This window comes from Pagrus pagrus (genome assembly GCF_965226575.1).
Source record: "Pagrus pagrus genome assembly, chromosome: 15".
NCBI lineage: Eukaryota > Metazoa > Chordata > Actinopteri > Spariformes > Sparidae > Pagrus > Pagrus pagrus.
Genome location: NC_140199.1, coordinates 21,549,471 through 21,570,130, shown reverse-complemented (window position 1 = coordinate 21,570,130; position 20,660 = coordinate 21,549,471). Strand labels below are relative to the sequence as shown.

General features: G+C 40.0%; 1 protein-coding gene across 1 annotated transcript in view; it reads right to left on the bottom strand.

Annotated features, from left to right (window-relative positions):
• The window catches only part of eys (eyes shut homolog), a 181,584-nt gene that overhangs the window by 6,474 nt on the left and 154,450 nt on the right, over nucleotides 1–20,660 (bottom strand). Inside the window, exons 43-46 of the mRNA XM_084376077.1 lie at nucleotides 19,768–19,991; nucleotides 8,358–8,530; nucleotides 2,341–2,523; nucleotides 1,139–1,305 (exon numbers count right to left, since the gene is read on the bottom strand). Of these exons, the coding sequence (XP_084232203.1) occupies nucleotides 1,139–1,305; nucleotides 2,341–2,523; nucleotides 8,358–8,530; nucleotides 19,768–19,991 (747 nt within the window). The remainder of the gene's footprint in view (nucleotides 1–1,138; nucleotides 1,306–2,340; nucleotides 2,524–8,357; nucleotides 8,531–19,767; nucleotides 19,992–20,660) is intronic.

Sequence of the window (20,660 nt, the reverse complement as noted above, 5' to 3'; positions counted from 1 at the left end):
TTTGTTCAGTTCAACTTTAGAGTTCATTCTCCTTCTCCTTTCGCTTTCACTCTTTTGAAGTGAAAAGACCTTGTATGATTCATTTTTTCACAATAAAAAGACACAAGTTCGAAATATAACAAAATACATTCTTCATGAACACATATTTCTTTCTTATCTCTTAAATTTTTAAGAGAAAAAAAGACTTACCCTTGAATTGAGTGACCTTGAATGATCACCAGGTAAGGTTTACTATGGTAAAATGTGAAAGTGTGACGTCACCCATTTGTGGACTATTGTTGTGAAGCCTTGATTTTTCTTTCTCCATCTTGGATTTTTGAGCTAGAAGTGACAACATTTGAACGAGACGGTGGAGCTGGGCAGGGTATCCTGATTGGATCTGACTGAGAAGCTAAGGACATGCCATGGTAGCAACCTGGCGATTAGAAGCTAGCCGCACCCTACACCATACCCTGCTTTATTGTCTATTCTGCTCTAGATGGGACCATAATTCACCAAATGAACATCATTCTGTATTGAAGAAGACTTGAAACTACCAATTAAGACCATAAACTCATAAGTAAACTGTTTACTGAGGTAATAAAACAAGTGAGAAGTCGGGTCATTTTGTCATAAGCTTACATACAGTACAATCACTATTTGTTTTTAAACCAGTGGAACACCACCCCGCTGGCCATGAGACAGCATGAAGGTTTAAGACACTTCGGCACTGGCTTTACTTTTCAAACTCGCTAGCTCCCTCAATATCTTATGCAGACAATGGAAAGATGGTTACATACTGTACCTCCTTTCTGTTCTTAGGATTGGCCAGTTATCCACTCTGTACATCAGTTTATCTTCATACGTCTCTATGCAGTTTTTGCACTGTCAGCAGCTCAACTACAGATTTAATTTCCCCTCTCCTTCCAGAGGAGACAGAGATTTGACTTTAAGAAGCCTGAAGACCCAGAATCATTCATTATTTCACAAGAAAATGAATCATTTTGTCCCAAAAGGTTCTGTTAAACAGAAAATGCATATCATTTCTTTCCTATTCCTTTTATTTTCTGCCGGGCCCTTAAGATTTAGCCTTGAAAGCTACTGACCCACTGGTTGGGAACTATTTTTAGAAGAAACTTTACTACTTTAGTAAAATCACCTTCAGCCATCCTGTTTTCTTGGACCTTCCAAATGTAACGGTGTGAATGTCGATCTGGTGGTTCAGTCGATCGCTGACGATGGTCGCGACTCCTGATCCAAGGTTGAATTTATGCATGACTCTGCCATTTCGTAACCCCAAGACGAGGAAGTCATCGCCATCGTTGCCTGGAACATACACGTCAAAAGTTTTCCATGAGCACATCGGACAAATATAATAATACATTTCCTACAGAGCATCCTCAGTGAGTGATCTGCTGATTCATTACAAACAAACATTTAGAGCAAATGAAACATTTGTTTGCTTAAAGATTAGTTTCAGATGTCCTCGTGTTTCATGTCTTGCTGTATACTTTGCCTCTCTTCACTGTAACTTAATCACTGCTATGAGATAATGAACTCATTCCTTGGCGGTGGTGATCAAAAGAAGCCACTTCATTAAACCAATTACCACGCAAATTATTTGCATCTTTTCTTATATTGTGCCTTTGAATTTGTACCATTTCCAGCTGTGCTGCTCACACTCCTGACAAGTATCTCATTATTCGTATTGCTCTTGTTTTGCTTTGCCTCCACCTTGATGAATTGTACTCTCCAGAGAAAACAAGTGCAGGAGATCCACATGATCTTGTGTCTTTTCTTCTCCTTCTGATGAAACGTGCTGGTGACAATGACTCTGCCTTTACCTGCTACCAGATCTGACCCCGCGGAGAGGAGATCCTAATTTAAAGTGAGGGCTGCTGACAGCGTCACATTGCACCTGCGCCTCAAAGTCCATTTAATGCAATTAACATTGATACTTTTGAGATGCTCGGTTCACATGCTTATTTTATGCTCGCAGTTCCAACACGCTCCCTTTGAGAGTCAGGAACAATAACGGTTTAGCTGGAAATCAACTAATTGCTGAACTGCAGGAAGACTCATTAATAATGTCTCAAAAATCTGCCAAGAAAGACAATCCTTCTGGGGATCCTCTTGATTAAAGGACCTCAGAGGAGAGTGGATATCTATTAGATAGCACATTACCATACACAGCGGGGTGAAGCCTCTTAAAATGGCAATAGCATGTCTTTTTAAAATCCTTAATGAAGTTTGACAACTCAAATCCAACTGAGGAGTCATCCCGAGGTTCGTCTCCCTCTTTTTCATTTGACGGTAGGAATGATTTTAAATTGCCGCGCGGGCGTCTAGATGGGAGCTCACCTCGTCCTTTATGCCCAGCGAACAGCATCAGGTTGTCTTTCACAGCGGATGAATTATTGGCGAGCGTGAACTTCAACTTGAACTCGTAGAAGAGGCTGAGGCTGGGGATGGAGGGATAAGCCACAAAGGACGTGTAACCAAACTCATCACTTCCACCGAATCTGGGCCGGGTTATGTTGATGGCTGCAGGAGAAGAAAAAACACATTTATTTCACGTGTGTGTTGAAACTTGTGTGTTTGCTGATCTGTGTGGGGGAATCTTGTCTGAACTGAGTGGAAACAGGTCTGATTCCTCATCTCCCCCTCGCAGGTTACCAAAAGATGGCACTATTGCTGCACATTACACACCAGAGGTTAGTGAAACATTTTCTTTTCTGAATGCTATTACATGATGACCTGTTTTTCAAATACTATCACCTCTTCAGTCCTATTCTGTTTTCATTAATAGCTGTTTAGGACGGGTTCTGGCAAGCAAGCAATCGCTTCACACTCAATGTTCACAAGGGTGGCACAATAATCCCAGTGATATTCAATTACAATTCCGAATGCATGGTTGATTCAATAATGCTCTCTCTTGTACTTCCTCTCAGCATACCCATCTACTTGATTTAACACCGGGGACTCAATGTAAATTTCCCCATGCTCATTCAAAATTACACGCTGCTGTTTATTTTTTTATCTATTTATTTATTTTAATACAGCAGTGAGGATTTCAAACACAAAACTGCACTTTCTTTGTCTTCACTGGAAACACCTTGTATTCCTTCTGCAGCCCCGGGCGATGGCTAAGAGGAGGTTCAGCGCTCCCCTCTGTGAATGCCCTCAGCTCTGTTTGGCCGCTAAATTATTAATAAAGCTGCAAACGCTTCTGTAGTCTGCTTGAGCTTTATTTGCTTATTGTTTCATTGAATGGCCTTAGTGAGTGTTACAGCTTTGTTGTGTGTGTGTGTGTGTGTGTGTGTGTGTGTGTGTGTGTGTGTGTGTGTGTGTATTCTTCCGACCTGTTCGGAGCAGATACAAACATGTTGACCATTATTACTAAATGAAATGACCTTGAGCTATTTACTCTGTTTATCGATGGATTACCCTTGAGCCTTTTCTGCGCAAATTAATTTCTCATCTGAGCTGATCCAAATTGATATTAGCACAGTTGAGATGACCAGGAAATAACAATAAATGTCAGGAAAACCAAAATGGAGTTTTTTTAATCAGAATTTCAAACTGCAGGTGAGGGACAGGGAGTTGAATCATCACCTCTGGAGAATACGGTGTCCAAAAAAAACCAAACATCATAAGTTTCACAAACATGAGCCCTGAATTTGCTTTTCATTTTGAATGAATCCCCTGCAATGTCTAAAATAAAACTAGCCAGAACCGTCTCAGAGACATACTTCACCCAGTTGTATGTGCTTCTGTCATAAATTCGTGATTACTTGAGTTCATGCAGCCATTAAAAAAGTAATTAAAATGTGATAAATCAGCTGATTAATAAAGCGTCTAAAATCTACCACATTAAATTTCTGGTTCAGATATGAAATGCTCGTTTTATTTAGAGTTTTGTTAAGGGCGTTGTGGGACATGTTATGATGCCATGTGGGGATGTCATGGGTCAGTAGCATTATGGGTCAGAACCAACATGGCTGCAGAGGAAGAACATACCACTCCTGTTTCGAATGATGTACAGTGTTTGTTAATGTGCCTCTTCAACGGCGATACGTTTGCAGCAATTTCACCTAATTTGAGCACAATGCTTGTTGTGCTAACGTCCTTGGGCCTGCTCATCAATGGACACTAGCTTGAGAGACTTCAGCAGTGACTGTGTATGCACATGCTGAAACTTCTTTGTCTTTTGTTTTCTTGTCTGCTGAGGAAACAGAGAGAGACGGAGCGAAAATACATCTAAAAATAAGACATCTGTAAGATGCGTGGCCATCATTTCGTTGGGCCCATCTACTGTACATCTCATTCGACAGACAGTAAAGGAGATTAGTTTTACATATCTGAGAACTACCCAGCAGGAAGGTTTAATCTCATACAGTAACTCTAAGCCTCAGAAAAGGTTGACTTTACCATCAGTTGCCTTTTTATGTCCAAACAGCAATCATATAAGATAACGAAGGTCCAATGACATGTCTTATACTGCAGGATGTGACGGGAGAGTAGCAGTAAGTCATTTATTCTCCTCATTCAACCATTACGCAAACAGATAATTTACAGTATGTTTGATGTATAAACACAAGATTAACAGAAATCACTTAGGTTCAACGGTTTACAGTTACGTACTCCTACGCAGGGTTTCTGTTGGCTAACTCATCACTGCACAACACTCTCTAACTTGTGCTTTCAGTACATATATTATCAAAGCAGCTTATGAACTGCCTCCGTGAAATGCATCCATCTATGGATTATAACGCCGCACTCTGTCACATAATATAACATAGCATTTCCACTTTGCTGGGTATTTGCGTAATACGGTGCAAACCAGCAGGAGTGGCAGAGGAAATACAGGATGACACGCGGCGCCAGATTGTGAAACGCATTCGGACATGAACTGTGCTTCTTATAGCCGCCATACGGCAGCTGGGGGAAAACAGCACTTGCCCTGAGTTAGAGACACTGTATAGAGTATATTATTATTTTCTTTTCAATCTCAGAACAATGCAAGGGCAACAGAAACTTCACTAAATCAATACTAAACAGAAGTGCTGATGCAGAATAATGCTGCACAGTTAAAACCGCTGAAAATGGATTGTATTAAATGTATCTGTAAAAAAATATGATGTACTAAAAAAAGGTTGCATTACATAACCGCATGTTGACACTCGGCTGTTGTTTGTTTATTGTGTGGCTGTGTTAAAATGAGCGTTGCCATTATTTTCAGTATATCTGGATATACTTACAAAACTATTAGAAGTGTGTCAAAATATTGTTGTGCCTATTCATCTCAGCTGGGCGTTCATTATGTGCTTCTAAACTGGAAATATGTCAGGTACTTAAAGGAAAAGTTCACCACAAAATGAAAATTCAGCTCTGCTCACCCTCATGCCTATGGGAAGTCAGGTGAGTTTTCATTTACCACAAAATATATAACGTATTATCAAATCAATTTGAGACTTCTGACCCTCTCTAAGACTGTGCCGAAAGAGCTATGGAGTTTTTTTTGCCTTGTTTCTTTACATTTTCAAACAAGTCCCCATCTACTTCAGTTGTTCAGCAGAATGCTGCAATGCTGTTTTGCTGTGAAGCTCCAGAGATGTTTTGTAGACTATAAAACGTTCCATCAATATGGGGTTGAGTTGATAATGACTGAAAATCATGCCGGTAGTTTTTTCTGTAATCCCTCTGACAAACCAAACCTTGGCGGAAGGCAATTAAAATGATAATCACAGTCATCGCCATCAAATTTGCAAACAAAGCTAATATTCAAAACAGACACAGGAAGTGATAGTACTGTACTCATAGTACTGTATATTTCACATGGGGCGTATTGTCTTCAGTGATTTTTTTTTCATTAATCTGGAGGAGGTGTGGGCATCTTGTATACAAAGATAGATCATTAATAATTCTGAGTGAAGTCATCTCGAGTGTCCATGAATGTTTCATGAATTCAACTCTTGAGGCACTCCAGCATCATTCCCACTTCCTAGTCTTCCCTTTCCTCTATTTCCTGCTTGTTCACAGACCAACCTTATGTTCTAAAGTGCATATGTGAACTCAGAACTGAGAATATTGTACCTAAAAAAAACATTTTGCTCTTTCATGTTTCCTGCTGGACAAACAACTTTGGCCTTTTCTCAAACAGAGAACTACCGCACTACGGCTGACAGTATTTTACGAGTACAATCAAAGCCCAGGGAGGCAGGGGAGTGATCAGTTTTTGAGTCTGATCTTATCTGATGTTATCAGGATCTAAATTCAAATGTCAGCCACATAGTTAGTGTGACAATGGAAGGTTAGGTTACTCTGTTTGGCATGTGGGTGCAGAGAGTCTGTCAGGGGGATGTGACATGGCTGAGCGACTTATATGCCAGGCACCCTGCTGCTCCTGCCTTCAGTTTAGTCAAGCAAAACCCTTTGTTTGTGAAAACCACTGTCTATGAAGCCTCCTTCTTATAGTTCTACTGGAATTATAGCACAGCCCACTATGGAACAGATAATCCTATTTTCTATAACTTCCTAGTCTTCCCGAATTAGCTCCAAAAAGCTTTGTGTGACTAAAATGTTGAGTAAACAAGACAATATACAAGAATCTACAGCCATACTACAGTAGTGCTTTGAGCTAAAAGCTAATGTCAGCATGCTAGCACAAGTCACGATGATAACATGCACATGTTTTAGCACGCATAAACATGTAAGAGAATACCAACAGATTGTTTATTAAATCATATGAGTTGAAATGTAAAGATTTAGTTGATTCAAAAACATTATTTGGTAATGTGTAAAACCAGAATTAGACTATTACGTGAAAATCTACATTAGTTGTTTATGTCTAAAGGTACAATCACTGCAACACAATACATAGACATCAAAACTATTATTTCTTCACATTCTGTTGGTAATTTTGGTAATTTTTGAATGTTTTAAACTGAATTTCTAACATAATGCACCTTGAAAATCAATGGAAATTTGATTTCAAAAGTCTGTATGCATGTACTGAATTAAAAGCAGACGTGTATTTCAGTGATTTCAGAGTGAAACTGTGGAATTCTCTGCACAATTACTCAAAAATGTTGCTCAAATATTCAAGAAAATGTATAAAGAAACTAGAATTGAATGGAATTAAATTCCCTCGATGTGTTTCTGAGAACGGGAAGCCATGAGGTCACAATGACATTGACCTTTGACCAACAAAACCTAATCAGCTCGTCCTTGAGTGCAACTGAATGTCAAATTTTATGTGATACGTAAAAAGTTAATCAAAAAAGGGCATGGCCATCCGTATCTACAGTATGTTATGCTATTAAGGAAGGGGCAGATAAGTTTTAGTTTTTTTAGTCATGGTAGCAGTAGTAATTTGGGTTACAGCGTATTATTTGTTTTGTAAAATTGTTTTGGGGTCATGCATGTGTCTGGTCTTTAATGTGTTTATGTTTTTTGTTAATCAGCTGCTCCAGTGATTCTTCAACAACTGCATCTTGTAGTTTTACACTTTAAATGTCTTTCAGGGTCTCAGCTTCAATGTCTCATGTGGTGACTGCATATAACATCTGTCTTTATGTCTCAATATAGTATATAACATAGTTCAGAGCCTGTCACTGATATGTCTATTTCCCTGATTTTATTATTAACCTTCATTTAGACAGGTGATCTCACACAGCGTCTCATTAGAGAAAACCTGGTCAAGATGACAGCAGCAGTACGACACAAAGTTACAGACAGTACATTCAGTACAGAGACAAGAGAACAAAAGTGATACACGCAGACAGCTGCACGACCATTATTAACTGATCCGAACAAAGGTCAAAATGCTAACCGCTCAGAAGTAATCATCAGTCTTGGGTAGACAGTCAGCCCAGATCAAATTCTTATAGCTGTGGAGTTGTGTGATGGTAAAAGAAACTTATTATTTACCAGGGTATTGTGTCACAGCCTATAATGAAATGGAAAATCCACAGACAGAAGTGACAGCAAGCTAGCTTTGCTGGTAATGTGAGAGCACATCAACACCTCTCTGTACAGCGTGAGCCTGACATTATAAGAGAAAAGTTCTCAAGAGAAGTTGCTTTCCCACTGCTGAAATTCAGTTGTTGGGAAATAAGATCTCATGAACTGAGAGGAGTCTTTTAGAATATTCAGCAAAGCCGGCGTGAGTTTTGCCTTTATCATCTAACTCTTTTGCTGGAGGAAGACGCTTCTGCCTTTTCAGCACAATTTAGTTTCATTAATCCCTTTACTTAACAACAGGCTCCCATTCTACCGACTGCTCAGGGCTCTCATTCACCAACTGTTTGCAGATCATCTTAATAAAGCTGCTAAATCTACTCTGCATAGATCTGCGCCGGTGCTTTTACACTTACGTTCGTCACACAGCAGACCTTGTCTCCCGTAGGGGCAGAGGCACACGGCTTCCAACGGCGACTTTGGGATGCACGTGGCTCCGTGACCACAGGGGTTGCGCTCGCAGGCGTTGAACTGGCACAGCCGGCCTGTGTAGAGCGGGGGGCACTCACAGAACCAGTCCTCCGCATCACTAAATGTGTGGACATACAGAGGAAGACATCATTAGGCCAGAGGTGAAAATGGACCATGACATTACAGCAACGTGTCCAGACGCTTTACAACAGGGGGGCCCAAACTCTCTCCGTTGGAAGGCCAAAACTGAAACTTAGGGCAGGGTCCGGGCCGAAAGCAAACACTTTTTGTCTAGTATTTTTAGACGCAAGTCCCCACTTTCACACAGTTCACACAGTGTCCAAAGAACACACAAGGAGAGAGGAGAAGATAAAACAAACTACCCTGTAATGCAAAAATAATTTGCAAAATAAACTTTTGATACATGAGGCCCACTGAATCACGAGCATTTCAATGAATGTGTGGACAGCTTTGGAGAAAAATAGGAATCCTGCAATAGCTCTCGCAGAGGCAGAAATTAGCTCACTTACGTCTCTCGGTAAAGGTAAACACACGCCGCCTAAGAAATTACAGCAGATGATTAGTAGCGTGTCAGAAAACTTATAACCAGAAACCGTACAGGATTTTCTGTCTCCTCTCCTCGATTCATATGTGTGCACTTCCTCTCCTGGCAAGAGGAGGAGGATGATCTAGCATGCAAAGTAATATGCAGACAGGGACTTTATAAAATGCTCTGAGATGTGCACAACTTTGAAAGGTATAATATCAGATAGAGGAAGCATTGGTGGGGTTTCAAATCTATAAATTAATAATGTGTTTTGAGCAGCAGCACTGCAGGATGTAGTTTGCTCCTTGAGAAACGGGCTCCTCGAAATGAAATATTTACATTCTGTCACCGGAGTTGAGCGTTGTTACGTATGACTGTGTTGAAGAACAAAAGGATGCTGTATAATGTAGTAAAAAAACACCTGTGTATGACTATTAAACAGGCTGCTAATGTCAATTTGGAGACATTTTAGGCACAGTGATGCTTCACACCGTCGCTGCCAGCTGTGTGACCATTATTTCTAAAAATATTAGTCACAGATAAAAATTGTCGTGCGTGGAACAGAGCAGGCATTGTTTCTTGTATAATCTTTGACAACCTGTATCAAATATTTAATGTAGCACCTCCTGGTGCAGTCTCCATGCTACGGTGCTAATTTGTCCCTTGCATTGTCAGTTAGTTGTTGCGTTTAAATGCCGGTGACACAAAAAACTGCGTGGGTTTTCCTCCAGATGCTCCAGTTTCCTCCTACAGTCGAAAACAGGCAGGTGAATTGGACACTTCAAATTGATGGCAGGTGTGAATGTAAGTGTGAATATGTTTTTCTGTCTGTTTGTGCTGAGGCTGCCATCAGGAGCTCCAATACTCCACCCTGCACAGGATGAGTGGGACAAGAATGTTTTATTGGACAAAAATGTAAAATATAAACATTGGTGAAATCAGCCCCGCTCTCCCACAGTAAACACTGCTCCTGAAACGCCTCGTCAGTAGTCTCGCCTTTAATTCCGTGACTTTGTGACATCACACGACGTCACAGAGTCGCATATTTGCATGATTTATGTCTAGTGTGCTAGTTTGGCTTGTAAGAATGAAGTTAGCGCAGCTGCTCCGTTGTTGTTAGCGGTACTGGCTCAGGCATGTGTGAGCTGACCAATCAGAGGAGGCAGTGTATTCGGGAGGTGTTTCAGAGGGACACATACAAAAAACAGGCTTTTAGCACAGGTATCACACAAGACAACACAACAATACCGACCTTGGAACATTTTACTAGAGTTTACTCTCTTCACTACCTTCATTTGGAAAAAAAAAAATCAATCCTCTTCAGATGTGCTGAATGTGAATTAACAGAGAAGAATCACTTGGGCTTGAAGTTTTGGCTGACATACGCTTGTCCTTGCAACAGATAGAAATACCTTTGTCTCCTCTTAGAACAAAAAATAAATAACCAGCATGGAGAAAACATATAAAAACTTATCAAACGAATGTAAATGAATTGTTAAATGACTTGATTACAAGCACTCGATTCAGGCAGCAGGCATTACTGGCTCCAAAAAGGTAAAGTGCAGATAGAAGAGGGGAAGGTTGAAAACACTCGAGTTTTAATTGGCCTAATCAAAAACTTGGATGTGTGGGGCGACAAAAAGGTTATTTTAATTTGGCTGAGGTAATTGCTTTGATTATGAAATTGTACTAATGTTTCCAAAATAATTTGAATATGTTAATCACAAACGCTGGTGCCCGCCATATCTCGCGCCATTCAAAAGACCGCACGGCTACAGCGCGCTGTAGGCCGCATACATAATGAAGAAAGACTACATTTTTAATGTAATGAGTACCAGATAAAATGATGAATAATTGACCGCTCAGCCTATGATATCCCTGTCAGCTGGAACAATACGCTGTAGACGGCCACATGCATTTCTCAAATTCCATCCCTTGTAAGTTATTTACAGAACAGTTCTTTTCAAGTGCTTGTTGGTATGCAAATACTGCGCTACAGTAAGGCACTGATGAGGCTCTGCTGGCATGGCAGTCCTCAGTTCTCGGGATGAAAGCATTTAGCCCACTTTATCCTTTGTTAAAATAAAAAAGGACCACTGGGTTTAGTAGATATTATTTATAGAGAAGGACTGCTTTGGTACTCAGACGCCATTTGCTTTCCAGTATTGCAAACAGCCAATTGGACACCGTTACGCTCCAGACACTATGATTCTTCTCAGTGGGTGAGAGGCAAAATCATTTGAAAGGCGACTAGTTCCCCACTAGTCGACAATTATTTGTCTCCTGAATTTGAGCAGAGGGATGAAGTGGAATATACACAAGGCATTCACCTGCAGGATCCCGTTTTAGCAGACGGCTGTTCGATATTTTTCCCTGACCTCTTCCAGGCACCCTTGCAAACATTTTCTTGGCGGTTGGAGGCAAGTTGAGTCTTTTGAAACATACTGCCACAGAGAAGCGTACTTTAGATGATACTTGAAATGAAATCCTTATAGAAAGGAGGCATAAAAAGCGTGAGGGAACTTTTTCTCAAAGGGATCAGACAATATTTCTACGGTCCAACCTAGAACACACTGCACTCTGCAGAGAGCTGTGCCTTTCTGTCACTCTTTTAAAGCATATTCGCATGTTTAAACTCGACACTTCTTCCAAAAATGTCCCGATGTATTTTTTCAAGTTTTTTCACACTTCTAAATTCTGAGACATTGACTGAAAAGGAAGAAAACCCATAGCGCACCTTTCAAGAAACTGTCCTTGAATAAACAAAGTGTTGTCTTCAGGTCAAAGAAATGAAGTTGCATAACAGTGAATTAACATTTCTTCACTTACACGGGTTCACATGGAGGAATTGGCACAAGAATGTGCTTGGCCTGAAACAGCTGTCAATTCAACCAGTCCTTTTTAATAGGAGAGATTTTCTGCATATGTTCTCTGTGAACGCAAAACTTGTCCACTGCAGGCTGTAATGTAGAGCCATCGCTGGTCTCCTCTCTCACCGAGCTCACAAGCTGTCGTCGGGCCAGATGAAGTGAAGTTCTACCTACTTCTGTGAACAGACGTAGCATTTGCCAGAAGGAAAAAAAAACAAAAAAAACAGGCAAATTGTTGAGCTGTAATGTTCTTGGAACCAAAACTGAAACAGTGTTTTAAAAGCAGGAAGGAGACGAAAAACATAAGCGCTCAAACTATCACCAACAAGGCAAAAAAAGGGGGTAAAAAGTCTAAAAGAAGAAAACACAGCCATTAAGTGAAAAATGATGTGCACACTGAAGACTGGCTGGTGCTGGATGACTAAAATAATGAATAAAAAAAGAGGATGTTTGTGTCTGGAACACTGTGGAGATGCCGAACACCCCACTGCAGAGAACAGATTCCTTCAACTGGAGATCACAATGTTTCCCACAAAAGCCACCTGCAGATAATGGCTACAAGGATACACACACACACACACACACACACACACCACACACACTTATTTAATTTCCTTCCGTCTTTGACACGAACCACCACAGCAGGTTCAGTCGAGGTTACTTCTTGTTTTCTAGTTTGGTCTCTTACATTGAAGTGCAGAAATATTTGATATCTGCAGATAGCTGTGCTTTATTTCTTCTGATAATATATAATTACCATCATAGAGTTTTGCAAGTTTTTATAACAAAGTGACCCTTTTGTTTATAGCGGGGTCACAGACAATATTACAAAGTCAGGCTCTTTGACACTAATACAGTGTGAAATTAAATTCAGGAATCTTCAATTCGCAACTTCAAATAAACAAGGAGATGTCGAAAAAGGAGACGACTGGTTGCTTTATGTAATATAATGCAGTGTGCTCTTAGATAGTAGGAAAAAGAGCAAGGCAATCCAGGCTCTCCAAATAAGAAAAAGAATTAAACGAGGGAGGAAATATAACAAGGCTTAGTTTATAGTATGAGAGCCCTTAGGAGACTTTATTAAAATGATAATGCAAACTTAACTAAACTAATCTAATTCCACACATGTATGTGTTATACGAGTATAAATGAAAAGGAAAATGCAATATTTAAATTTGCATTAGTATAGTCACATTAAAAAAGCCAACATGTTTTCATCAGGGCTCCACACAACAAACAACATAATGTGGCCCACATAGTAACAACATTACATGACCCGGATAATAACATACCAGGTGAAACTAACAAAAAGTGTCCTGGTTCATTGAACAAAACTATTCATATTCATAAATATTAAATAATTTATAAATATTTATATCCAAAAAAAGAAATACAGACACATGTCAAGTCCATAGCCCCATTAAGACTGAAAATGGGGGTTTACTTTCCATTTGTGTCACCTGGTAGCCTTTGTCATTATCTGGGTCCTGGGATTGCTTCCTATTAGCTGTTGGCACCATATAGGTGCGGCCACATCATGTTGTTTGGAGCCTTGATGAAGACCCAGTGTTGGAAACATGTAATAAAGGCTTTTTAATATTTCCTTCCTCGTTTTCATACATTATCTTTCTATTATCTTTTTCTTATTGTCAACAGATTTAATGATCAAAATCAAACAGACCCGACTAAGCATTGTCTGTGTATCAAAGAACTTATAAAGCTTATTCCTCTGTGCTGCAGGCGTCCATTGTTGTCCAAAAACTAGTACAACGCATCAATGAGCCACATCATTGCACTGGGCCACACACTCCTTCATTAACACAAACACAGGCACTGTGGCTTCTCTTGAGTCAATCTCATATACAGTACACTGTCCTGCTGCTGTAAGTGCTTACTACAGCACCAAATGTGTATCAGTCTGAAGCTGAAAATAGTCTTCAACACATTTACTGATTAAATTTATTTACTCATTGACCCGCTCTCCTTCTGTTGTGCTGTGTTTAACTTCATTTATTAGAAGACAGAGGTCTGCTCCGCTCTCAAAGAGAGATCAGAGGCATTTCCTGCTCCTGCGATGTTTTCATTCTGACTCAAACTTGTCCCCAAGTCATTTTAATACTTGCATAATCATTATCAGTTACTCCTAAGTATGTCAAGGATACCCACAAACTCTTTTTTAAACCACAAAAAAAGAAGAAACGTATAAAAATAACCAATTTGGCCAAAAAAAAAAACAGTTGCAGAGTTGTTTTGAATGCACTCGTCCTCCAAAATTCAAAGACACAAATACAATAAACTCTGTAATGAGCAAGTTTTCTCTGGAAATATTCTTCAGGGAATGCAACTGCACATGGGATGATAGCTATATTTGTTTCTAATGGGGAATTAAAATAATTGTTTCTTGGACCTTGAGTTATTTTATAGGTACTTTGAAACAAGTAGAGCTGGAAGTCTGATTAAGATAAAATTGGTTTCCACTTTCTTTTTGCAGGCGGTGAAATGAAGCACTGGGAGAATTCACTGTTAAGTGGAGGATTGTGTGCCACCCAAGCTGGACTATCAACAGAATGAGCAAGGCACCGTCTCTCCTGCAGCCAATTAGCAAGAAGTAATTCTGTCTGCATAAATTCTCTTCTGTCTGTGTGTGTGTGAGTGTGTGTGTGTGTGTGTGTGTGTGTGTGTGTGTGTGTTAGTCCATCCTCAACTCTACAATAATAATGCAGATCTATTCATGTTATGTGTGTTAATCCATTTTCTTTCACTTCAGAGGAGCTGATGATCTGATGAGAACTTGAAAGCAGCTACAATCAATACTTTTATATAAACGATGAATCCAGACTACATGCATGTGTAAGAATCGTAGCGGCAGTCCTGTAGAGAATTGTTATCCGACTGTGCGGTTCTCCTCAAAGATTCAGTGTTTTTCATAGAAGGGCATTTAGCGGCTAAAGACCAGCACATTTTCTCTTGGGAGTCCAAAAACAGAGATAAAAGGAAAGTAAATATTGGACTTGTGCCACCAGGTAATCAGAAACATCAATCCAATTGAATGCTAATGTTGCTCCATGTCTGCTTGATGTGTAGATAAAACTAAAACGTGGTTGTTAAAAAGTTTGCAATATTAAGTTCAACAAATGCACTTGTTCGATTTCTTGCCAAGTGTTTGATGAGAAGTTTGATTTACTTCATTGCAACTGATACCACAGACTGGAACCAGTGGGAGCCAGTCTATGGTTCTGTTTAAAGTAAGGCTGTCACAATTAAACTCCGAGACAATACTTTTAATTAACTACCTGTGCACAGTGCTGCTACATAAACAATTCATTGAACACATACCAACACATTGTACTAATGTTAATATCTGTGCAGCCTTGGGCTGAAAATCTGACTGTGGATATGTTTTTATTAAGCCATTCTCATGAGAAAAAAAAGCCATATAAGTTAACGGGGAAAGCAGCTTACTATGGCCCATGTCTTCAATTCTTGTTGGGCAACGACCTCTAGAGGGTGTAGTAGGTATTACCGCAGCAAAGGAGGAAGTCAGGCGTATTTAATAAGTAGTATGAAGAGCGACATAGTCCGCATCGCGTGTAGGTCAGAGAAGGATTGATGGGTCAAACAAACACAAGACTTTCACCCAGGAGGACGCTGTTTGTGTCCAGTCTGAAAGAAAGTTAACAGTCAGTTCATTTACTTTATGTTAGAAAAAGTCGGACTATTGTGACTATTGTGTTAGTCTTGAAATTGTACTAAATTTAATTTCTCAATGTCGGACTAACACACCAGATAATGCGGTTGGAAGTCGTTACTCTTTCATGTACACGCCTTAGTCGGACCCGAGCTGGCCTCGGCGTTCTGCACATGCACCACAGTCCCCTTGCCGGGCATTGACCCGGAAGTCGTCCATGGCATAAATCCGTAGCAGGAAGGTAAAAAGAATATGCCCACCAGCACCTCTAAGGCTTATTAATTAACATCTTATATCTCATTCGTTTAATCAAACCAACAAAGCGTTTGACTGGCCGCAGTAACTTCCTGACGACCTGAGATGCTCCTGTGAGGCTGTCAGTGATTAACATATTCATATTAAATAAAAAACACACAGAAAAAAAAAGCTGATTTCTATGCTATTCGTCTTCTATTAATCTCACTGATCTAAAAATATGAATATAATAAAAATGAAGCACACTATAGTGTCTTGTTACTGTTACAAAACCCTTGAAACAAAAAGTTGCTTTATGCATCAGAGGTATCAAGGTCTTAAAATTTTAATGTGTATCCAAGAAACTGAACATTGCAGGCTGCAGTCTAAAATCCTGGTCCCCAGCCCCAAACTGCACACACAGTACAGGTAAATATGTGCATCAGTGTGTATGTTACACAGGAGGTCTAATTGTCTAATCAGAAGATGATGACATGATGCATTTCATAACTAACTGCCAGACTGTATACAGAGGCAAAAGATGCTCACATTTAGCTCCGATGAGAGACTCTTTTCTTATGTCTTGTTTGTGACAGAGCAATTATAAAGTTGTTCCAGCATGAATGTGTGTGTGGAGAATCTTTCCATTTTAACATTTCCATCTAATGGCATGGTTTCTGCAACCTGCAGCCGAGGTGTATAAAAGACACAGATATCAGAAGAATAAAAAGGCCACAGTCCTTAGGTGCTGACAGCCTAGCTTTTCACATTGGTGTCACTTTAATACCTAATATGTATGTATCACCTACCATCCACAAGCCGTTTCCCTCTCAGGTTTAATATTGATATTTCCACATGCCTAAGTGAACAGAAAATCACATGAAAGGGGACGGCGCTGGAATCACCCCAACTGAACCCACTATCAAAATCCCCTTTCGTTCTATTATAGTGTGGCGATCCAGGTCAACTAACAGAATGAAGAGAGCTCTGCGAACTCGTGGCGACCCCCGCATGCTGAGGGGTTCAAGAGGATCCTGCATTAACGTGTATTCATCACACAGATAATTGCGAGGCCCACTCTAACGCATATGACAGACCCGTGTGACCACCAGCTCTTAATTGGTATTCTTGGAGTCATTCATGTTCCAATATTCCTGGTGCCCCTTTCCATTTCCTGTTTAATAAAAGCAACTGCTAATTTACAGTGTCATAACACAATGAAGACGACATTTAGAGCAGCTTCTTTCTGGATTACCTGAGGTGAAAGGGCATCATGTGTGGTTAATGCATACTTTAAAAGACAGGCAGAACTGCTGGTAAGTGGGGTGTGATGGCAGTCTGATGAGCTGTACTGCAGATGGAGATGAAGGAAGTACAGCTCTCCACATGTCTGGTCCAGGGATTACTTTACTGGGCCATATATACTGTGGATACTGTAGATTTATAGAAAGAAGTGGGGAGGAACAGCTTTGGTGTATAGCTACTCAAAGAATGTTACCCCTTTTTTAGTAAATCATCTCATCATTTAAATGGGTCATATTAGGAAAATCTCACTTATTCAGTGAATGTGCACACACATTTGGGTATGAGTGAGTGCCTACCGATCAATTAAGACCTCCCAGTCTGTTTTTTGTGGGCTGCCTAGGTCGGAAGACATGTGACGGGCTCAGCTAGTGTTAGCTTTGTTACATGAAGCCTGTTTTTCTCCAGCATCTTGTGTGTGGGAATGTGCGCGTTGCTGCTGTGCATGATTAACTTGATAGACATGCCCTGAAGATAACAACATAGCTAAGTGTGAAAAATAAATGGTCAATCAGCTAGACTTTATTTTCTTTGCAACTTTGTTTAACTAACTGGCCTGCTGGGCAGTGAGGCCGAGGCTAATACGGATCATATTCCCTTCTCTAATGTGCAGTGGTGAGTCTTCAACAGAGCTGATCGTTGACACAGTGAGCAGTGCTGGTTCGGGTGTTTGTGAGCTGACCAATCAAAGCAGACCACGCATTCAGGGAGGCGGGCCTTAAAGAGACTGGAGTTAAAACAGGGTAAATACTAGGGGTGTAACGATACATCGATCCTGATCGATATATCAATTCAATGATCAACACTCCAATAGCATCGATGCAAAGTGAAAACATTGATTCATATCGCTGCCATCGTTAAGATATGCCTTTATTTTGGATTTCCCATGGCACGTCTGTCTCATCATTTCGATCCCTCCTCAACTCCTTTCTAATCAGTGCTTTCTTTTAATCAAAAATAAAAGATTGTTTTCCTTTTAAATGTCTGGAACCATTGCTAAAATAATGTTTCCACTGAAGAGTTCAGTTATAAAATTGTCAAATCATATTTTAGTTGCTTTTTGTGAGTTGATATAAATGTAACTGATTGTGTTAAACGAGCATATGATATCACCTCATATCGATCGCAGGCCCCTGTATCGATCAAATCAAAGTCGTATAGTTGCAGACTTTGTGATACCGGCAAATATCGTATCTTTGTCCAAAGAATCAATATAATAACGTATCGTGGTGAAACTTGCAATTTACACTGGTAAACACAGCCCTGCAGCAATGGACAGTATGAGTAACATCATGTGTATTTTGCACATTAAAGCATGTAAACATATTCTAGTAGTAACCCAAAATAAAAGTATTAACTTGAAAATGAGCATAATATGTCTCCTGTAAGTAACTGACTGTGCACTTGTATTTCTCTGTATAATCACAGTAATGACACTCTACCAGTCATTATGACAACGCACATATTAGGGTTGATCTATTGCCGATTTAACATTGAATTATTTATCATATCAGCTTTGAACATTTAGATTTAGGAAAGTTCCTAACTGACAATATGGGGAGTATTAGTGTTGTATAAGTATTTCCTCTGCCAGATGGGTAACTGCTGCTGGACAATTTGGCAAAATGGTTTACTATCCGTCTTAAATGTCACATGATGTCAAATCCAGGACCAGGGCTCATCAGCAGGAGGTGGACTGAAAATGTTGAACTGAGTCGAAGAAAACCAAGAGCTCAAAAACTGGTTTAAAAAGAAGCTGACCTCTCTTATTGCGCTGGCTCCTCTAGGGGTGTTGCTGAACTGAGGGAGAGCAGGCGCCATCACACTGAAGTTATGGCCCATTTATTTTCTGTTGCTTATTTAATTGGTGCAGTGTTACAAACTCTCAGAAAGCTGAAACTCTCAACAACACTGAAAAATTAATCAACTTGCAAAGCTGCAGCCCTTGTAAGAGCCTGTTATTGTCAAACTGAAAATATTTGGAAATAGTAGCGTACAACTGACTCGCATCTCCCTCTAATTTACTGCAAAAAAGACGTCAAAAAATGGTTAAAATGATGGATTCAAATCATCCTTAAACAGAAATCATCCATAGGGATTCCCCAATCAAATGATTCACGATGTGATGCAATCAATAATCAGTTCATATTAATTTCCTGCTGATACCGAGCCCCAGTCCAATGTCTCACAGTGAGCCTTAAATTGAAATTAGTCCAAAGCCGATAAGATAAGAAATAGTTGGTACTGGGAAGAGGAGCTGTCGCCAAAACTGTCATTTCATTCGCTGGCTGGGTGAACGTGTGCTCAAAGCTCCCATTGCACAGTCACAGCTCCATTCATGTTCTCAGAGATTGGGAAAACAATTTAAACCGGAATATATATTCCCACAACAGAAACACTGGCTGTGACAGTCCTTTTTTCAAGCTGAGTCGCACAGGCGCGAGGAAACAGCTGGTCGAACACGGAGGTGAAATGACTCTGTCACTCATATTACTTTCTCTTTCACGACTTTTGTTGTTTGTAAGAATATCAAGTAAACACTCTTTTCTTCACTTTGACGCATGCAGGTAGTTTGCCTCATTTCCGGGGTCATTTTCTTTCATGTCGTGTCTAATTATCACAGGAGGAAAACCAATTAGAATAAATGTATTTCATTCTTTCAAGTTCAAAAGTAGTTTAGTATTTTTTCTTTAATGTAAAAGGTGACCTCGTACCTGACGCAAGTTCCTCCGTTCCGACAGGGAAGGTGCTGGCAGACAGGCGGGTCGCAGTTCTTGATGTTCCTCCCTCTCACCGCCTCACCCACCAGGTAAATCTCCTTCGAGTTGACCTGAAGTTCCCTGATACATCCAATGAATCTCCTCGCTCCCTTTGCGCTGCCGTCATGCATCTCCCAGTGGGACGAAACATCCCCAAGAAATATGGGTCCAAAGGTTCCCTGCCAAAAAAAATAATAATGGGAAAGCAAGTGATCAGTGTGATCGTTTAGTAAATCACACTAAATCATAAAATATATGTTTCCCTTCAAGTACGAGCTCTGCAGCTAAAAACAAGCTCTCAATATCAGTGTCGGAGTGAACATATTAATATCATTATTACATTTACAGGACGGCATATTAACATCAACAAGAGAGATGAACACTATCAGCTGCTGTTACTCTCCACATTTACACATAATCATGGAGTTGCAGTCTTTTCTTTTTTCAGTCCTGCTGACATCACATGGTAATACACATCCTGATGCAACGAGAGAGAGGTGCAATATCCCCAAAATGCTGCAAGCTTTCTTTGATGTGCAAGGTAATTGGGTAGAATTAATGTAGATAAATTCTGTGAACTTGCAGCTTATCGTACCATAACGGTCAATTTAACAAGTGAGGCATAATTGTGTCTGCAACCAGAGTGGAGCTGCGTGGAGAAAAAAAAGTAGCACGAGACCGTCTCACATTAGCACTAAATTACATATATTTCATTCAGAGAGGTGACCTCCGGTTGTACAAATGAATATTGAAAACTACTTTCTATTTGGAAGGTTTACATAACACTTTCATACCCACTCCATGCGCGATGATTAATTTATGAAAGACAAATCAGCATTAATCACAGC